The sequence below is a fragment of the Anomalospiza imberbis genome, chromosome 2, assembly GCF_031753505.1.
Source record: "Anomalospiza imberbis isolate Cuckoo-Finch-1a 21T00152 chromosome 2, ASM3175350v1, whole genome shotgun sequence".
NCBI classification, from domain to species: Eukaryota; Metazoa; Chordata; class Aves; order Passeriformes; family Viduidae; genus Anomalospiza; species Anomalospiza imberbis.
The window spans coordinates 53385258-53407750 of NC_089682.1; the positions used below are offsets into that span (position 1 = coordinate 53385258).

The window sequence follows — 22493 nt, forward strand, 5'->3', positions numbered from 1 at the left end:
TGGGATTTCCTGCCTACCTCTGCTGAAAGTTGCTGGAGGAGAGTGGGTCGGGTATTTTTTTTTATACCTCTCCACTTAAGAGTTCATGCAGCACAGTTATTTCCAATATAAAAATATAAAAACCCACTAGGAAAAAACCTGTAATACTTTATCCTATCAGACTAATAATACACAGCTTATGTGCCAATTAAATCAGACTTGCTTTCCCCCAGTGAATGGTGGATAAAATCGTTCTAGACTGCAGCAGATGGAACTGGAAACTTTGTCTTCCTATTTGTATCTGGGGCACATATGATCAGCCTGTGTGAACAAGGTTACAGCAAAACATGTAAAAAGAAATGTATCAGGGACATAATATATCACAGAAGCAGCTGCTCTAAAACAACCACTTTCACTCTGCAGAGGTTATCAAAAACTCCAACTGAGCCAGGCTGGGCAAGCTCACTTGCTATCCTGCAAGGGTGAGAGGAGCACACGGGGTGAGAGGAGCACACAGAAGTCTCCTCTGTGCCAAGAGCCCTACGCAACAGGGAGGGAGATGTAGACATTTCCCAAAGCAGCTGCTGACAAGGTGTGCTCAAGGAATGGAGAGGCTTGCTGCAATTGCCTGGAAGCGTGGATAATGTTCTGGGGGATCTTCAGGACCATGGGCTGTCAGGAAAATCCAGCACTGTGGCGTGGGCTGGGAACCCGATCCACACGCACATTTTTCCGTTCTTCAGAGAGCAGTTTTATCTTCAAAGTACCTCTGCAGCAGGGAAAGAGCATCCCCTTCCTTTTACAGCTGGGGAATGGAGGCACAAGTATATTATTGACTTTCCCAAGGTTACTGAGCCAGACAGGAGCAGCCGGATCTTGGTCTGGTCTGCTGATCAGAGCCTTAATAACACCAAGCAATCCTCCCTCCAGCTTCAAGGCCACAACATCTGCGGTTTAGTATTTTCACAGAGGGCATAATCTGGGCACACGCAAGGATGTGCTAGACAGGAAAAAAACCTCTTGTTTGATCTTCACAGGAAACCTTAGCCCTGAAGTAACCTTGAGGTAACAGGAATAATGAAAAACATGATTTTTACTTTCAAGTTTAACACGCAAGGTTTGAAGGTCATCAGAATGGTTTTGTCTCTGAAGTGAAAACTGGTGTTTTTACACTATACTTTTAGCAGAGTGGTTTTAAATTATCTCTGCAAAGATGGATACAAACAGTTAGTTTACCAGGCTAGGAACTGAGGGGGAAAAAAATCAACAAGATTTAAAACTCTCCTTGGCTTAATTACCCCTAACATTTTATTCATTTTATCAAATTAAAAAAAAAAATCAGCTTGGCTTTTTTTTTAACAGCAGAGTCAAACCAACTGGAAAATTCACCTCCTACAAGAAATTTTGAAAGGGAAAACTCCAGATAGCAATATGCTAGAGAAATGTCTTCAGCTGCAGACAGAACTATATTGTAATGAAATCTTATATTTTGAGTCCCTACCTCTGCTTTCCTCCAAAAGACAGGGAAAGCAGTTGGATTTGAATATTGGATTACACCTTCCTGTGGAAAGGGCCACTGCATATGATACAGACATACAGAATTATAGGCCTGTAAATTTATTTTGCAGACTACCTGCACACATAAACACATAAAAGAAATTATGATAAAGTTAGAGAGTATGACTATTTCTTTAAAATTATTTTTCCCTTCCCTAATGCATGTTTCTAAGTTATATAAGTAGTTTTAAATTAATTTCAGAAATGGGGATTACTGGAGATCACTAATATTTTTTTTCAAAACATACAAGAAGCAACAGCAATGCTGGAAATGGACTGGAGCTGCAAGGTCCTCATTCTGCATCTTCATAGCACTTTTCTGGGGCCCCAGTGATCTTCTGTTACCACTGGGAAACAGTGATTTTTATATCTAGAGATCAAAGGGGCAGAATCTGTTCTCTGGGGACACAAAGTCCTAATACCAGCTAAAACTAAATGCTCTTAAGTTGCTCACTGTAGGGAACTTGGAAAAGAGACTTTGTTTTACATCATTTATAGTGCTCTGCAATCAAAAGACTTTAGAAAAACCAGAAAAACGCATGTGTAAGTTGAGAGAACTGCTCCAGACCTCATCCTAAATTGATATTATATAGAAAAATAATAAAATGGACATAGATCTCTTTCAGTTTTATTTGGTACTATTTAAAGACATATTTTGCCGTGACAAACTGTATTCACTCTGGTCTCTCAGACAGTAGGTTTCATGCATTCTTGCATATATTTGAACTTTTGATCATTTTCCAAAATTTCACTGCTAGTATCCTAGGCAGCCATCAGTGGGCAGTGATATGGGTCATTCTAGTTCAGAATTAAAAGGAGATGAGTGTGACTGATCCTTTTTCTCAAGGCCAAATCTTATAACAAATCATCTGGAGAACTGCCAGCGACTTCAGTGAGACCAGAAATTGTCCCTACTGTTATCTAAAAAACTTCATGGGCTATATGAGAAAATCAGGGTGCAAATTCTCCAGCCAGATTAGACTCATTCTCCTACAGACTAGGAGAAGGATAATCAGACGAAAGAGCAAAGGGAGGGACTGCAGACTTTACTGATGCCTATATGCTATTGCTCATCACATTCCAAAATAGATGGAGGAAAAGCAGGGAAATGTGAGCAGTGCTGCATCAATTCTTTCTGAGCAAAACTGGAAATATTACTTTTTTCAGTACAATTTAGAACAGGTTTATTATCTAACTAATGTATATTATATATAAATATAATATACAAATACACAGGGCTGCTCTTGTCTTAATCCTTTATGCTTTGCTTCCGGCAAAGAGTGAATGGAAGAAAATAAATCTGGAATATAAACAACCTATGAAGTTTTTTTTTTTTTTTTTTTTTTTTTTTTTTTTTTTTTTTTTTTTTTTTGCCAGAAAGTGCTTTTGTTCCCTTTTTTCTGAATTTCATGCTCTGGAAAGATGTCAGTACGTCTACACAAGTATGCATGTATGTACGTCGGATTTACTAGAATGGCAAGGAAGAAAATGATACGATCTCAAAAAAGCCAAGAATCTGGGACTTTGAATTCCCTGACTTCAATAGAGTTTCAAGGACTTGGAATGTGACAGATACTGGCATATTGTGTGTTGCTGTGAATGAGGGGTCGACTGAAGCTTTAGAGCGTCTCTGTTCCCAAACAGGGATGCGCACAGCTCCTGAGGCACATCTGAAAGCTTGGCATGTGATGAGCCATTCTTGACCCCTCCCTTTCCAGCATGCAGTGCTTACCCCAACGAATGCCTGGCCTTTTACTGACCTTTAATTTCATAACAGGCTCATTTTGACAAAACATTTCAAAATGAGATCAACACAGATAGGTAGCTTGTGCTGTGATACAGAAAAGAATTTTCAAAAGCAGGGGAGCAGAGGAGATAGGCAGTAGTGGCACACATAATGGGAGCTACATGTTCAGCTGTTTGCATGTGGGGCTATCATCTTCAAGAACAGCATCATACTATTAAAGCATCTTTTTCCTTTTTTTTTTTTCCTCTAAAAGCCTACAACACTTTGTTGTTTTCTTTCATTTTTCTTTTTGCTGGGGCTTTTTGTTGGTTTTGTTTTTCGAATTTCATTTTAACTAGTCCTATAGTCCACTCAGTTCTATTAGGCAGCCACCTGAGTCAAAAGACAAAGGCAGATGGAAGGTGGAAAGAGTCTGAGAGGAGAACCAGAACCAAAGAATTTCAAATTTGAGCTTCAGACCTCATAAACATCAATTTTAGCAAAGTTACCTTGTCTCACTGCTCTTTAAATTCCAGGGCAAATACTTAGAGTGATAATTTAGCCACAGAATGTTTGCATTAAACAGGGGCCTCCTGCTCTCAAGTTTCTATAGTTTACAACAAAGAGTTTATTAAACACAACTCTTTCTGTCTGACATTCAAATCCATCTCTGCAACACACTCTCCTCTGGATTTGCGCCACCGAATGAAATGCTTTGGAAAAACAAAATAAACCAAAACCCTGCTGTGGAAACAGGACAAATCTAGTTTCACATCCCCTGCAGAGAGAGAAACAAGACGGAAGTAAAAAGCACCAAATGGAGCTCATAAAGCTTCACTCTGATCTCAGCCTCCACATTCTGGCAGAGAGCACTACCTAAGAGATGTGCTCTGCTTCAAGTGAGAACAGCCTCTGATTGCACCATGAGCACAAAAATATATTGTCTGTGAACAATTACCCTGAACAAACTCTGAATAAGGGAAATCTGACTACAGAATAAGGGGAAATGTGGTGGGAGGCAGGCTAATTGTCCCCCTCCCTTGCCAAGATCTTATCTTGCACGCCAGCCATCTGTAGTAGCTGTGTCTGCAGCTGCAGTTCTGTGGGCTACCCTGAACCTCCTTCCCACAAACTTCACCACAATGAGGTGCAATCATCTTGCCCACCAGACACCATCCACCACAGAAGGGAAGTGACTTAGGTGCTGCAACAAAACCAGTTTCTTGCTTTATGTTCTTTTTATCACTGGTGGTTGCTCATGTTCCTTCTAACATTCCATGCTGCAATGCACAAGTGGAAGGAGACTCATCCTAACCTACAGGTGCTATGGGGAGTCAGTGAGGCTGGTGTTAAAATTCACTACTTCTTTCTCTGTCAGCATATCTACAAATAAAAAGAGTTTATTTATTTGGAAGTCACTGCCCAAAATAGGAGCATGTTCTGAACACTGTGAGACTAACATGACAGAAGGAGAAGAATGCACACCTGAGTACAGGCTTTCTCCATTCCTGGATCCTCCTTTTAATTGTCCTTCTGGACATCTCCTTTTTAATTACATTTTGAGGACAATCAGCAACTTAGAAAGTGCATGCTGGGTCAGGACTCTTTTTCAGGTTTTTGTTTTGTTTTCTACTTTTATACAGAATCCATGTGCACTTTGGTACATATATAGGCAGACAGTAAAGAAAAAGCACACAACTAGACACAGGGAGGACACCTGGTGATCAACCAAGCTCTCACCTTGCTTGTAAAACTACTCTGAAATTCAGGTAGGAAGCAGCTTTTTCTTCACAAGAGCACAGCAGAATGCTCTGCCCAAATATGGGAGTTTCTATAACACAAAGCATTGCTGACAGCTTTCTTGTGAACCCCCTATGATCACATTCGCTGCTAGGACTTTGAGTTGGCTTTATTAGTATACTGGGCACTCTGCACATATTCATCACTGGGCTTTTACTGCAAGAACATCTCCCATGTCATATGACAGTCTCCGTTTTAGACTTTAGTCCTTTATTCCTTCAGAAAGCAATGTTCTGCTGCTATTTCTCTTTTTTGTTGTTGTTGTTAATTAATTCATTTGACACTATTCCTTAAATTTTCATTTTAATGCATTTTATGGGGGTCTATTAATGACTTCTAAAGCTGCTTAAAACTGCCACTGATTTAAAGTCTGTTATCATACATGTATGAATCTGTTTGCACTATATGTGCACACGTTTGTATGTACATGTGCATGTGTATGCATGGATTAAAAAAAAAACCCAACAAACCAAAAAACCTTTCCAACTGCATCTTCCTCCCTCCTTCCTTCCCCATTCTGAGCAGGTTCCTGCTATCAACTGCTGGAGTGTGCTCACTCTACACCTAGAGCTATAATTATTTTGCTTTAATTTTACAAAACCTTTTGTTCCATTCCCACGAGCCCACCTGATCCTTATATTACACTTGCTCTATTAAAACACTCATGCAGAACAAAGCACAGTTGTACTGATTCATAAGTAACTCACCCCCCACCCCCTCTTTTTCTTTCTACTAGGCTCATGCATCTTACCAAAGATTCATGACACTGTCCCTGATACCACTCCATGGTCCCATATTTGCCTTTTTCTCCTTTCTTTAAAACCATTATTTTTATGTGCTTAGGGTCCAATTACACCACTGTGTGCTGCTGGTTTGAATTGCTGTTGTTCTCAGTCATTTTATGTTACGGTCTTTGGCACAACCAATATAGTGCAGAGGGTGTTATGGAATTTATTTGTTGTAATCAGACTCTAGAATTCTTTATTATTATTATTCATATTCATATTCATAGGGTACAAGCAGCAAGGCTAGCCCTACATTTTCTCATGGCAAGCCTAAGTCCAGTTCTGGCCAGCCTCTGACACCAGCCTCCCCTATCTGCAGAAAAAAGGGCCCAGCAGCAGCTCAGATCAAGCTGATCACTATTATTTGGGCATGGCCTGCATGAACCATTAGGCTTTACAGAAGACCAAAGACATCGACAACACTTGTAATAGGATCTTTACACAGGCACTGGTCATTTCAGATTAAAAAAAATAAAATCAAACCAACCTCTCATAAATTATTGCTGAAAAATGGAAGGACAGAGTACAGCCTGTCAGTAAAGATGGGAATAATTAAAGTGCTGTTTCATCTTCTTGTCCTGTACAACTTCCTCGATCTGAGACAGCCTTCATTTTCTGGCTTATAAAGCACTAAGCATTTTGTTAGGACTAAGTAGCAGATAAATAATCATCAGCCAGAACAGTGCATGTGAAGGCAGTGCTAGCAAAGAGCAAATAAAACCAGAAGGTAGACACCTAAAGATGGAGAGCAGGACATTTTGCAGTGCTCTACTGAACACCAGAGGAGGTAGATGAGCACAGGCCAGGCAAGGGGTGAGAGAAGACAACAAGAGGAAGGAAAATGGGGTGTGTGTATGTTTTTCTGGGTGATGTGCAACAATGGTGAATACCAATGCTTTGTAGCAATTAAAGAGAATATAACAGGAAAAAAGGGGGAATGTGGCAAGGCACAGAAGAAACACATCTGTACAGGGTACAACCGAAAGTTGCAATTTTCCAAAGAATAACCATTCTGCACATTTTATGTAGCATGTCAAATCTATCAGATTTTTCCCTTATTAAATCATCATTCTACAGCAACAATCATTCTCTCAATCAATCCCCCGTGTTAACAAGTCTTAGTAATGACTAACTTGGCAGGAACTGATGTTTACATATATTTTAAAGTCCTGAGCACTGTTCTCTATTTTTTGGATGCTAAATTTCCTTTACATTTTGTCTCTTATTATTTAACCTGTTTTTAAAGGATGGATGCATTCAATTGGAAAATAAAATTTTGTGACACACACTCAGATTATGTTAGTTCAGGAAATTGGCAGTGGGATAAGAACAAAACCATTCACCTCCTGATTGCTGATTCAAATCTAGCCCAAGTGGGATAGTCACAGAAGCTAGAAGCCTCCCATGGTGGCTTTGTGATTTGAGATTACTTTTTATGAATCTCAATCCACTTTAGGCCAAGAACCAGAATCACAAATCCACTGCCTGAATGAGCATTAAGCGGCACCACTGCACACAGTAACAAGGGAGATGCCAAAAACCAGACTGGTTCTGGGGACAAACTTCCAACCTTATCCTAGGAAACAATCAGTAAAAAGCAGGGTATTTTGTTCCACACAAATGTTGAGCAAAGGAAATGTATGTATCCACCCACCAGACAGAAAATACCTCGTTGTAGTCACATCAGCTGGTTGTTGCAACATTTACATGACGTATCTTAATGTTGTGGCCCTGTATCACTTGAGAGCTGAGAGACAGGGAGGGCAGGAGGAGAGAATACAGCAAAGATTTTCCATCATAAGCCCTGAAGAAGAAGCAGCAATCTTATGCAGTCTTTAAACCTTAAAATCAAAAGACCCTCAGAGCTACTGAAGGTTTTGGTCATTATTTGCTCCATTTTCCCTGCCTAGATAAAAGACACATTTATGTGTCATATAAATGAGGCATTTAATTTTGCAGAAGACCAAACCTAAGGAGGGCTGTGTAGCACTTTTTATTTTATTTGGGACACGACTGATTAACAAATCTATTAGCAAAGCCATTTCACTAAACAAACATCCTACAGCACACAACAAAATGGTGATGCTCAGGCATATTTCCCATGGCTCCTTCTTTTAGGGAGCATGAATCATTAAAATCACTTGGGAATTAGCTATTCCAGCTTCCTCCCTCAGATACATCTGCTAACCTGAGAGAGGTAAAGATCTCAGGACTCCCAAGTAGATTTAAGTTTTCCTATTGTCTGTGCTGAAATGGAGCCAATGCAGATTCTACCTTCGTATCTGCACTCAGATGCCTCTCTGTTATGTGTCATTTCACTTTTGTGATCTTTATTCCTTAGAAACAGGAAAAATGCACAGCTGACACGCCATGTTTGTATGCAACTTGGAATTGTTCTTCAGTGGCTGTAGCTTGGACATGCATTTGACTATTCAAAAGGAAGCGAGATGAGAAAAAGAGCTGCCTTCTAAATGGCCAAATATTGCTAATTTTACATGGGAAATTTTGGGAGCAAGTAGTTATTCTCAAAGTTTTCAGAGACATTACTGAAAGTATTCATGTACACAGCAAGAAAAAGTTGGTGGGAAGGTCCCCCATTTTCTCCTTGCCTTGTTCTTCATTAATTTTTTCCTTTTCCCTTTTTGGCAAGAAGAAAAAGGAAGACACTTACAAATGGGGGAAAAAAAAAAAGTATTAATTTGATGATCCTTGCCCAAAATAAAATTGTTGAGAAGGAGTAGCCTTACAGATTGTAAAGTATAGCTATAAATACAAACACATGTAAGTGCTTCTATTATATAAAGTTCCAGTAAAATGTATAAAAATTCTAAATATACCTAAGCAGACAGATTAAGTACAGTTAAAAATTCAGCTGCTAAACTGGAAAAAGCAGACAAACAATAGTAAAACTATTAATAATTTTAAAAAATAATCACATCTTTTATATGAATTTAAACTTAGGATGTGACAAAGAAAATGTTGATTTAATTTAGGAGTCGTAAGGTTAATAATACTGATTCACTGGCAGAGAATTCAAATACACAGTGCATCTTCCTAAACCTTTTAAATTGTTTTGAGTATGTTTTGGGGAGGCTCTGAAATGAGCCAACTTGTCAAGGGAACCTGTATCTGAGTGAAAGCCAGTGTTCAGTACATGACTCAAAAGCATAAATTATGAGATTCGTTAGTCCAGCAGAGCAAGGAACCACTATTTCAGGGAACAGGTATGGCTTCACTGAAAATAAAAATAAATAATTTTCAGAATATGCAGTATACAACTTCAGCTTTCATTTAACATGAGTTTTTATGGACACTGACTACACTTCAGGAAAGCCACTTATGGACTTGCTCAGTGTTTTCAGGAAAGCTGAAAGCACCAGGAATCAGAGAGAACTCAGATGTAAGTCTACTTCAACGTGCCTTGCCTATTGTGAGGAAAAAGGCAGCTCTAGGCAAGCTCAGGTGCAGGAGCTGCACACAGGCTCACACTGATATGCTGAGCACTGTGATGATGTGTGCTGTACACCGGTGTGCTTTTCAGTCTGATTTTATGTGATTGATCATTTCGATCCCTGAATCTGGACTCTTGGAATTTTCGGTCTTTGTGGAAGGTCAGATTCTTACTCAGAGCTGGTTTATCTTGATAGGTGACATGCTGGTCTTCCAGTACTGGCATTTAACCAACACCTTCAGTGACAGCACGTAGGCTGGAACCAGACCATCACTTTGTACCAAGCGACCTGCAAGCTGAGAGCCTTTACCAAGAGTCAGAGGACACAGACGTTTACTGTGACATTCCCATGATAACGTGTTCACCAGTATGGAGAATAACACAACAGTAAATAAAACCTGTTCTGTTATTTTCTGCAGGAAAAAGTCTCAGGTGAAGAAAGACTACCTCAAGTGAAGATGCCATAACTTATACATGCCAAACTTGGCCTTGACATGGTATGTGAACCTACAGCAAGATTTGAATTTTACAATTAGCTGCACATGCTCCAATTAGTTTCTCAAGCTGCACAGAAAGCAGAGGAAGCTCAATAGTAAGACAACAGTGAGCTTTTGAAAAAACATTATAGGGAATAATTGTGCTCTGGAGAATTTATTTATTTACTAATGCAAACAGTACACACTGAGATAACATCTGGCAGTGTTTATTACAATGAAACCCAATCAATACTTCTGTCTACTACAATATCTGTCCACAAAATAGTCATTCCTCCTGGCATCCACAAGAAATACTCAACTATCTATTACAGTAGCCTTTGTCAGCAAAACCAGAGGCTGGCACCCTAATTCTTCTATTAGAAAGAGTTAGATGTGCCTAGACACAAGAATGATGGTGGAAAATTGGAGAGAGATGCAGTTTGTAGCATCACAAAGAATATTAGAAATTAATAAAATCACAGAAATGAAATTTCAAACCTATGAAATGTTTTGGGTTGGAAGCAACCTTCAGGATTTATTGTTCCACCTTGTTCCCCCTGCCCCAGGCAGCGGTACATTCCACTAAAGCAGGTTGCTCAAAGCCCTGTCCAACCTGGCCTTTAACACTTTCAGGGATGGGGCATCCACAACTTCTCTGAACAGCATCCATAAAGAATTTCAAGAAGCAGTGTATCCCAGATCTTTTTTCTTGTGCCCCAGGGGAGGGTCCTGGTCGATGGACAGTTGAACCTGAGCCAGCAGTGCCCTGGAGCCAGAAGGGCCAACCCTGTCCTGGGGCCATCAGGCCCAGCGTCACAGCCGGGCAGGGGAGGGGATTGTCCTGCTCTATCTGAGCTGGAGCGGCCTCACCTGGAATATTGGGTATAGTTCTGGTCACAACATAAGAAGAGTATAAAGCTGTGAGAGCGTCCAAAGCAGGGCCATGAGGATGGAGAAGGGCCTTGAGGAGAAGCCATATGAGGAGTGGCTGAGGTCACTTGGGCTGTTCAGCCTGGAGGAGACTGAGGACAGACCTCACTGCAGCTACAGCTTCCTTGTGAGGGTGAGAGGGGCAGGCACTGAACTCTTCTCTGCGCTGACCAGTGACAGGACTCGAGGGAATGGCCTGAAGCTGGGTCAGGGGAGGTTTAGGTTGGATATCAGGAAAAAGTTCTTCATCCAGAGGGTGGACACTGGAACAGGCTCCCCAGGGAATTGGTCACAGCACTCAGCCTGACAGAGTTCAGGAAGTGTTTGGACAATGCTCTTAGGCACATGGTGTGACTCTTGGGGTGTCCTGTGCAGGATCAGGAGTTGAACTTGATGATCCTTGTGGGTCCCTTCCAAGTCAGAACAGTCTATGATTCTACAATTACTTTTGCTAGTGAGTTACTAGGCCTTTTGAGGCACTTTAAAGCTATAAGTAAAGGGAGAAAATTTGACTTCTCATTTCCTTTTGAAGTCAGGATTCAAAAAAAAGTGATACTGAACCTTTCCACATAATTAAAAAGCCAAAAATAAATTTGTTTTGAAAGTTCTGTGTATTAGAATTTCCAAGTAAGCCCTTTCATTTTTGCTATTTCTGTATTTGCATTATTGCACATTGCTGTAGAAAAACCAGCAGTGTTTCGTGCAATGAAAAAAGTCACTAAGCATTAGCTCAGTTCTTACTGAACCTTCACCTTTCTGAAGTCTAAGTGCCTCTTGCAGTCTAACAAACAGATTGACGTGCAATAAGATATGCATTACTACTTACTTGTCACAAAATTAAGCAAAAAATAAAAAAACCACACATAAAAATCAATACTATTATTTCCTCCTTACATTTTTAATTGCTATAATTTTGCTTTTGTTGAAACAGTCATTTCCAAAGAAAAATGATATGTCTGATTAATGTGACTAGACGTAAAATAAATGTACATTTGCCCCTGTTTAATTTCACATTTTGCTTGCTCATTGTTCAAGGCATTTCTATTTGTACAGGACCTAGAGGTGAAATAAGACCTTCTGTGCTACACTAAGTCCTGAGCCATGGGCTATGTTCAGAAGTTATTGTGGTGATATGTTACCTTTTTCCCATAAAAACTTCACTTTGACAAGATTATTGGGATTGTAGTTATGAACTGAGGAGAGCTGGGAGAAGAGGGGACACAATTTCTTTTAATCTCTCCTGGTCTAGATCTTCTGGGCAGAGGAGAGCATATTTTAATTTGGACTGGTACACTGAGCAGCCACTATATGCCATTATATGTGGTGCCCGTTTTTATAATTTGTGTTTGGTAAGATTTGCACTAGGATTTCTTCTTAAGTTTCTTATTTCTTGCCCTCCACACCAATAATGTCTTACTAGAACTTAAAAGTCCTAATGACATGGCCATTAAGAATGAACTGGGGATGAATTATAACAATAGTGCTATATTGGAAAAATAGTGAAAGAAAACAAAACCTGACCTTCCAAGCACTGAAACTGGTGAAAATCCCACTAAAGTAAATGGAGTCCCTATTTAATGGGCAACAGTACCACCCCCACTGCTATCCATTTAGCCACATGAATTTGTGCTACACTTGCAAATACACAGAAAATTTGACGTAGCTTTAAGTGAGAAGATTGAGATTTCAAAAGTGCGGAACAGGCTCCATTATCTCTTTCTATATCTAAAGAGACACAGGACAAATGCAGTCTGGGTTCTGAAAGCTCTCAACACTGAGAAGGATCAGCACAGGAGTTTCCACTTGCATTTCAGTGAAGCAGAGGAATAAAAAGGCCAAACTGGGACAGACACTGGGACTTGTACATCTGGATTCAGGGCAAGAAAGAGCCCAGCCCCAGTTCAGCGAAGAATAGATTTGTCTGAATTGTATATGAAATTTGCCAGTTCCTCATCAATTCCACAAACTGAAAAACTGTTTTGTAAGTTAGTATTAAAGTTGACCTAGATAAAATGGGGGAAAGGGAATAATTTCTAACCAATACAGTCTTGTAACCTTTCATAAAAGAATTCCAAACCACCTGAAAATAGGAATAAATCTGAAATAAATCTTCGTTTAACCACTACTGGGCACAAATATGCATGTGACAAATTTTATGTCACTTTGGTATTAAAACAGGATAAATGTAGTTGTATCAAGGAAAAAAAAAAAAAGGCTCTCTAAAGTAAGCAGGATGTCATTATTTTCCCAAAAGGTAAAACCTTTTCCTCTCCATCAGTTAAGGAAAGTCCTGCATTTCCAGCAGGACATCAATCAGAGCAGTTGGTGTCTGCCCCTCTCCTGGGGCAGGACTTTTGGAGAGAGGGGAAAAGATGAATACATAAATGCACCAGACAGACCATAACCCAACCCATGTAAAGGCCCAGCTCAAGCATACATGTTTGCCATGATTCCTGTCTCCACTGAAAGGAATGCAGAAGAATCCCAGGGACTTTTTTGGGCCAGGATTTCCCTCTTTATATGTAAAAGAAGTGACCAGAAAAATGGCAGCACTTCATCCAGAAATGGTGTGCAGAGTTCTGGCAGGGATCACAGGTGATAATCATGTTTGCAGAACGTCTCTGGGCACTACAAAGAACACTGGCTTTGTCACATCACTATCCTGCAGCCCTGAATTCCTCCCAGTTACACAGCCTTGAGATGCCAGCTCTAGGAAGCAGCAGAGGGGAATTATGAAGTCCTGTCCCATTCAGGCAGTGGGACCAAGTACTGGCAGCAGTAGAAATGAGACTTAAGTGTTTCATAACATGGATATTCAGGCTTCCTACCATGTTAGCAAAGAAAAAGGGAGAAAAGCCTACTACCCCTTTCAAACTTCCACCAGTGCACCCATGATTAATCATAACACAGCTTTGAGAATTAGTTCAGCATTAAATAAAGAAATTCTATTTTGTTCTACAGCATATTTCTTTTACAATAAATAGAAGCATAAGGAGCTTAAAGAATATCTACTATATGGTATGGATACATTCTAAATAGTATGACAGAGATAGTTTCAGAAATTTTTAGAAACTGAATTCTTTTAAATGTAATTAAGTCATAATGAAGACAATCACATAGAAAACTGTGCCACTGACAGTCTGACAGTGCAGGGGCATCAGAATTGTTTTCCACCATGCTAAGGCACAGGAAAATTCTGGTGATCTCATGTTGATGAAAGGCAAATTCTATAAGGGGATAGAAAACATATTCATTCAAAAGTTAAATGTACCTAGCACATTTGGAATTCCCTAGAACACAAATGATCTGCAGTAAGGAAAAATATCTTGCTGGTAAGAAATCCTGTCAATGGAAGAATGACCAAGTCTTTAGGCTCTAGAGCTTCCCTCTGGTTGCCTCTAGGCTGAACACCACCCAACAAGATGCTTTCCTTTGCCCTTAATACATCCCAAGTACTGGACAAAGCCCCTAACTCTCAGGTTTGAATTCCACTTGGAGTCCTGCACCTAAATGTTACTGCATCTAGCTTTGAACCTGGCAGCACAGTGTCCTCTCACCACCTATTTCCAAATCTTTGCAATAGTCTGAGACTTACATATGAGAAGAGAATGATGTTTTGAGCATCACAGAAGTCCAGGGACTATCTGAATGCAAAGCTTCAGTTCAATAACAGTCCAAACCCATATCTACTTTATTTTGTTATAAACTATAATCATAACTATTAGTTGGGATTACCCTCCTACACTAAGAATTTTCCTGAACTCTTGCCAAAGGACAGTTCCCTGGACAGGGCAGGAAAACACTTGAGGTGACCATGACTGGTATCCTGAAGAAAATAAGTCTTTGCTAGACATCTAGAGCTGTACTAATATCTGAAAGTTCTCTTCAGTGCCATTCTGCAGCCATAACTATCAGCACACAGGCACAAGAACACCACAGAATAATAAAGACTGCTAAAAAGACCAAGAGTTTGCCATGATAAATGTGTTCTTGAATGGCAAGCATGATCAGAGGAAGGGCAGATGTAGCTGTAAAAGAGCAGTATTTTCTAAGCCACACACACACACACACAAAGAAGCTGAGAAGTAGTAATATGCCAATTTCTGACAGAGGAAGAAAACCCAAATGGGATCATTTGTGGTGTGATGTCACATGGCCAAGAGGCACCAAGACAAATTAAACAGCACTGAAGCCCTGGCAAAAGCAAAAAGAATAATCTTTTTCTTCCTGTAGGATTGAAACAGTTATGAGGAACCCAAACTTTTACATTCAGGTGCCATCCATAAGCATCACTACCTATAGCAACCTTGCCTATTGACTCAGGGATTTTTCACTTCTAAACATGTTATACTTCCAGTTGAATTGATAGACTAATTTAATTCTATACCTTTCTGGTCACTGGTTCCTGGTCCCTCAGCATCCTCTCTCTGCATTCCTCAGGCTTTTGTGATGCCCTGACTGCTGGCATTTCCCTCTGGTTGCTAACAACATGCAGGCTAAACTGTCACTAAGGCACTAAATTCACCCCAAAGGATGATCATTTTAGAGCTGTTTGCTTCAGGAATCCAGTATCACTTGTTCTCGGGAAGTGACAGCCACTCAGACATAAGAAAGTTAGCAATGTATTAAAACAGGGCAACAGACATGACAAAACAGATTATCCTCTTCACTTGAAACCCTAATGAATGGAAAAAGGAGCTGGGAAGAAATGAGAATTCATCTGTCTCTGACTCCGATTTTTCCAGTGATGGTCTGATCTTACAAACTCTATAAATAGGAAATGTGCCACTATACCCCACCTAAATGAACTGGGGCTGCATGATCATGATCTAATCTGGTTTGTATTCAGCTAGGACATGCAGTGATCTGGTGCACAACTATTATCATTGCTGTTGTGAAATATACACTTTATTTCTTGAAAAGTTTCTGCTGGTAAGAGTCACCAGCAGACTGGTATGATTCTTGATTACTTGCTGCAAATCTTGGAAGAAATGAGGTAACACTCTTCAATTCTACAAAAGATTTTAATTATTCAAAATTTCAGTAAGAACACTGCATGAACTAGAATGAAATTTCTAAGGAAATATGATGAAAAAAAAATCTGCCAAAGAAAGCAACAGGTTCAAAAAATTGTTAATGCAGGTTTTGACTCAGAGATGCCTTCAGTTATTGCTGACAACAAAACATTTTGCACAGTCGAATAGTTCTTTTTGGTTATTATTTAAAAATAAACAAATAAAACAAATATTCTGATCTCTTTGATGCCAGTGGAAACTGTTAAAAACAACAGACCAATTTTGGCACAACAGATTAAAATTTCTTCCTAATCTATTATCTAGATGCTTTGGGGCAATGGTAGGAAAGAGTGCAGTAAGAATGAGATCCTCTGTAGTAAAATTCAGAGTTAGACCATTTAGCCTAGTGAAGAAAACAGAACAGAAAATTTGGGTAACTTACATTCATCAGACACTGGAATTTGAAATGATTCAGCAAGAGTGTCCTCAGGGACACTGATGTAAATATGGAGTAACCACAATGCCTTTCTCTGGAGGCCCTCCCATTATGCACTGGTTTAGCTAAACAATTTCATTTTAGATAGAACAAAATAGGAGTACTTTGGAAAAGACCAGGTTGCTTTTTTTTCCTTTCATAGTTTATCTAATGGTATCTCTGGCCTGAGATAACCTTCCTTGCTCAATAATATTTAATCTTTATTTTACCTTGAAGTAGAGTAGCAAATGCTTTGATAAATGGAGTGAAAGATTTTCCACTTTCACCATAACATCTGCAGGTGCTGAAATGCTGAAATGTTTTACTGCAACTTGCTACAGCAGTGCTACACAGGGAATCAATGCTTATATTCCCATGCCTTTTTAACATGAGTGAATCACAGCCCATACTCCTTTATATACTAAAACAACCACACACCAGAGAGCCATTTTCCTATCCTCATCTATTGTGGCTACTATTCTGCAAAAACAAGAGCTTCCACCTATGAAAAATGTCATGATTCTACCCATTTGTACACTGCAGCTGATGCTCTTAACCTCCAGACCTATAAGATACAAACAAAGCCCCACACAACCCCTCCACCTCCCAAAAAACCCCTTAAACACCTGTAAGAAAACAAAAAACCCACGAGAGAATTAATAAAAAATAATTCCCAACTCCTTTTCTGTGCTAAGTTGTGAATGAGACTGATGAAAACCAACCTGAGAACTAAGAAAATTTTCTTAGTTCTTGGGCAACTGCATTTTGAGATTTGCAGTTTCATTAAGTGAAAACATCTTTCTAGGATGTTTGCATGAAAATTCAGAAAACAGAGGCAATCATAAGAAAAGAGAGACAGTTACAAAGCTCCTAATCTCCTGAGACATTTACATTTTTGTAGCAGGCTTTACTCCAGCCTCATTACATATTTGCTCTGATCATCAATCCTATTTGCAACTTTCAACTGTCTCCACATTCTTTAGCAGAGGAGCTTGTATCAGGCAATACCTGGAGTGTCTCCATTAATCCAAATTTTAAAAACCAGTAACTGAAACAAATCAGTATTTGTGCACTGACTGGAAAGAAACCCCTGCAGACTCACCATGACTGAAAATGTCTTTCTCTGTCTATACAATTCCCTCCTCTATCCTTCTCTAAAAAAAGAAGGGTCAAAGTAAAATGCTGGCAGCCCAATGAAATATTTGAAGACACAGTGTGCTTTCCAGTTATGAGAGGATGGAAAAATGAGCACCCTGGAGATCTTTTGGGAACGTTAGGCTTTATTAATCAGGAGTGTACTCGCCACATACCAACATTCCCGAACGGTACGCTGAATCAGATAAATGCTGGGGAGAAGCAGAACCCATCCAGTTTGGTCCTCTGTCTTATGGGAAGTTCCAGCACACTCTGGGAGGTGGTTTTCCAAGCCATTCCTTAAAAAAGAAACCTCCCCTGCTTCCATAGTACCTATAGGTTGTGTGTTCCAGCACTTTACAACCCATACAGTCAGAACATGGCTCCTAATATCTTACTTGGTAATTTTCACTGCTCATTGAACTGATTTCTTTAGGTCTTTCTCCCAGTGGACATGAAGAACAATTAATCACTGTGCTCTTGATTATAAATTTTCACTTGCTAGATTTTTTTTTTTTTTTTTTTTTTGGTATATTCTCCTTAAGGTACAACAAAATCAACACTTTCAGAAACTTGTAATGCCAGATAGGACTCCTACACATCCTCTTGCCCCTGAGCCAGATAACAATCAACTAGTTTCTGCTTTCTCCACAATTTTAACTCTAGGACAATTTCTACCTTGACAAACATTTTTGACCTCTCCACATTTCCACTGGGGTTTCATAGGTAGAAATCAGGGCAGAATTTATCCCCATGAGTTTCTGGATTAATGCCTTGGTAAAGGAAGGGGAGAAGGTAAAATTAATTCTCTTTGTTAGTGCTAATGCTATTCCTCAGGGATAGCTGGCCCCAAGACACTGATCTTTGTTCAAAGCAAGCACACTTCCATACTCATTTCACATTTGCAGCACAGCTTCTACAAGCCAATATCTGTATCAAAAAAAAAAAAAAAAAAAGGCTTAAACTCACGAGAGTCTGCATTCTGTCAGAGGACCAGGAACTGGGAATGGACTCAAAGCCCATCTTAGCCCACATGAAATTCTAGCTAAAACAGCAAGTTATAGGAGGAAAGGTCAGGTCCCAGATCCATCAAGAATCATGAGGATTCTTGCACTGTAAAGAACATGGTAGTGTATGTAGTGCTTGTTTGTTGCTTGAAAACTCTTCCTTCATCTAAAAGCAGAGCTGTGATGGATGAAGGCCTCCCCAGCCCTGACACCCTGACGCTACACATGCAGCCTGCACTTTGGGATGCAGCTTACTGTGTCACATTGGCTTGGCTTCTGCCTCTTCCTTTCCTTATGCCTGCAAGCTCAATTGAACTTATGAAAATTCAAACTGTCTTCTGTCTGTTTCATACATCATCAACAAACAATCACTAGACAAAATGAATTTGCTCTCTGTAATTTGGAGGTTACACAAATGCCTCTGCTGTATAATGCAGAAAAAAAAGAGAAAGGAATGAAGTTTGGTATGCAAGGTTAACTCAGCATGGAGGAAAGTAGCAAAGAAACAGAGGGAGAACACGAACAATAAAATACTTAAAAGTGGGGAGAGTGACATGGAAATACTTCTGTAAATTGAAGTAGGCCTTGCTACTTTTGAGTGATGGAACTAAACAAAGGCACAAGCAAGTTGGGAAAGATCACCCCCTAGAGTGGCTGTATCACCATTCCTCATGATTTGTCTACACAACATACTTATTTATAATAACAATAGTTACTATTTATACCCTAAGAGCTCTGCAAACACAAATTCACAAATTCAGTAATGTTAACAGAGCTGTATCAGTTTGAACCAGACTGAAAGAGTGATCTGCTGAACACAGCACAGTGAGGTTAAATGACTTGTCCAATGCCACTCATTATCCACGAGTATCAGTATCCACTCAGTATCCATAAAGATTAGAACACCGGATCTCTTGCTCACTGATCAGATCAGGCTGTGTAAAGTTGAAACCTTGACAAACCAAACTATTTTTAAACAAAAATAAAATGGCATATACTCCTCATTGCCCTCAGCCCATGGCAACATAACTAAAACTATTGCTTTGAAAGCACGTATTTTTCTTTCACACACAATATGTGCGCTGTCATTGTCTTATTCCAAAATCATGCAGACACTGAGTGTAAGCAGAGGTACCTCCTCACACTTGACTTAATCCTACTTGGAGTTAGTTGCAAACAGCAAAGTACTGAACCACATCCTTAAAATTAAGTATTTGAGTAGTCCCATTGACCTCAAAAGATCTGCTTGCCTATCAACCCAGATGACTTTAGTTCAGAGAACCCAACACAGCAAGAATCCAGCCCACAGACCTTTTGCATTAGGAGAATATCTGTACCACATTCAGCAAGCAGAGTTTTTCACGCAACTGTCTGACATATGTTCAGGTGATGTGTATCTTAATGTTTCTTCTAATGCCATGTACATAGTATTTTTTATTAGACAAAATTTGCTCATCTTATATCAATCATTCACTTTAGGGACATCCCTACATAAAAGCAAGATTTCCACCCTTTAATTAAAGAAATAAATCACAAAAATACCAGGATATGGCTTGCCTTTTCTCTTTGCTGTTTTTGGGTTAATACATGAAAGTCCAAATAGCAAGTTCACCTTTTTAAGGCTCTTACAATTAGAAACACCTGATTACAGCAAACATACAGGAAACAAAAGAAATACTTAAAGTATACCTTCCTCTATAAAAAGTGCCACTATTTTTATTGTGTCAAGCAACTATTTACATGGACAAGAGGTATAGCAAGAACCACATCCTCATTTTACAGAATATATTTGCTTATGTAAAACTTTCCTCACCTTGGTCTTCTGTATTCCAGAGACAGGTTATGCCAAGGCTACAGAACTCAAGTGCAGCTACAAGTTTAAAACTGGGGGTGTTTGTGGCTTTTTTGTTGTTGTTGCAGTTGTAGTTTCTTTTGTTTGTTTGTCTGTGGGTTTTTTAAGCTATTAGTACAAGAAACTCAAGGATTAAAAATACGGCCCTTTACTTCATGGAAAGGAAAGAAGACATAGGCAGAACAGTCTTAGGAGTCATGACTCCATTCCCAGTTTGACCACTGATTTACTTGGACCTTGAGAAAGCTGCTCAACATCTCTCTGTGAACACACTTGATAAAAAACGGAAACCAAAAATATTTGCTAACATGAGTTTTACACTTGTGTATTTATTTTCCCTTCAAAATCTAGAGTCTCATATAACTAAAAAAACCTCATTCCAGCCAGCACCAATTGCTACTCTTATCTTGTCTTGAGCTCTCCATGCAGGACTTAGTGACCATCTGGATCCTAAGGATTCAAAGAACTTGCCTTAATTCACTCTTACACTGCTGCTGCATTTTGGAAAGAGAATTACTCCTGCTTTCCAACAAAAATTTTCCTGGTTGTTCACACTAAATTGCAAGACAAGCATGAAATTTGGTACTCACAGATTCAGAAGAGTTCCCCCATTTTTCCCTGAACACCTCCCTTTAAATTGCTGCTGAACCCAGCAAATCCATGACTGTTTTCAACTCGGCTCACCAGTGTAATTGCAAAGTTAACCTCTGGTGGCCAGGGAAGCTGCTCACATTCAGCAATGAAGAGCAGAACATGTTAAATACCATTCACTGGCCACAGCCTGCAGTTAATACACAATATTTAAACAACACAATGGCATGGCCCTTGCCAGTAATGTAAAAACACAGTGGAGTAGAGCCAGAATGGCACAATCTGCCTGTCTGAGTCATGCTTGGCACTGTGTGCTGGAGGGGAAGGCTTTAGCTGCCCACAGTGTAACTGTACCCTCCAGCTAGTTTACAATAAAACATTAAAATATATTAAAAAATGGCGGGGGGGGAGGGTGGTAAAGGAATGATAAATCCCCTCTAATAGTTAAAATATTTTAAAACTGAAGTATAAAAGTACCACTTTAGAAGAAGGCTCTGGATTTCATTATAGACTGCACATTTTGATCTTAAACAAGAAAACAAACTGACTTTGCTCTGTAATATTCCACAGCTTTGTACTTTTCAACTGAAATCAATCTTTTTCCTTATTTCTACAAGCTTCTGGATTTTTTTCATCTATTATTTCGTTCGATTAAGAGTATCTGAATCTGCTATATTTTCCAATTCTCTTTTGCATGCCTGTTGTTCAGTCACTGAAGTTCCAAATCTTAATTATTAACCCAAATACATTCAATAAACAGATTCTAAATAAGGCTAGATCAGAGTGATGTGCAATCTGACTTGCATTTATGGAGTAACTATGCTCTTAGAAAAAGACTCCTTTCTTGCTGAGACGTAGATGTTATTTTGACTGTCCTGTTGTGTCACAGCAGAGATGAATCAGGCATTTCTGCCTTCATCTGCACCCTAAAGCAGCTGAAGTCCCCTATGATGTCATCAGAAAGTTGTTTGGCTTTTTCCTCATAAAAAGAGGAAGAATTTGTTATGACATCATGAGAAGAGAATACACTGTGTTTTGTGCTATAAGGAATCTTCTGCTACTTTCTGTTATCTCTGCACCAATCTGCACCAGAAATCCTCTCTGACAAAATGACAGCAACTGTAAGTCAACAGAGATGCACAGTATTCCTAATACTATTCAAAACAAAGCAGGGAAGAATGATCTATTCAGTGCTCTGAAATTAAAGATCTGCAAGATGTAAGTTCCTTTTTAATTTTTAAATAAAACATCTTTTGAACTTCCAAATCCCATTCAAGGGGACTGTGACCTTTAACCAAGACCAGCTACTGTGCTGACACTTTGGATGCATATAGAGGAAAAATACGGACAAAAGGTACTGGAAAAGCTTTTACTTACAGGAATGCAGTGTGGCTTAATCTTTTTGTTTTTAAGGTGCAGTGATTTCAGCATCTACAATGTAACTTCAGGCAGTCTGAAAAGAAACAGGTTAAAATCTCTTTCAGTTATAATTGGTATTTCAGATTTAATTAAAAATTAAACTTTCATAATGTTTCACCATCCAAAGCAATGCATTATCAGTCAAGCATAGCCTTTTTTTTTTGTTAAAAGAAGCTCTTCCCAGAGTAGTTTGCAATGAAAGAAAAAGAGAAAAAGGCAATTGAGAGTAGCAAAATATATTTCTTCAGCAAAAGATCTCTGAATAATTTGGAAAGAAGCCTTCTGCCACTTAATTT

General features: G+C 39.3%; 1 protein-coding gene across 14 annotated transcripts in view; it reads right to left on the minus strand.

Moving 5' to 3' along the window:
* ZBTB20 (zinc finger and BTB domain containing 20) overlaps nt 1-22493 on the minus strand; it is a 482085-nt gene that overhangs the window by 296311 nt on the left and 163281 nt on the right. For all 14 annotated transcript variants that reach the window (XR_010996228.1, XR_010996231.1, XR_010996227.1 and 11 more), the window contains one exon: nt 22156-22231. Coding sequence is in view for 9 of the 14 variants with exons in the window: in XM_068181101.1 (XP_068037202.1) it covers nt 22156-22209 (54 nt within the window). In the remaining 5 variants the exon portion in view is untranslated. The remainder of the gene's footprint in view (nt 1-22155; nt 22232-22493) is intronic.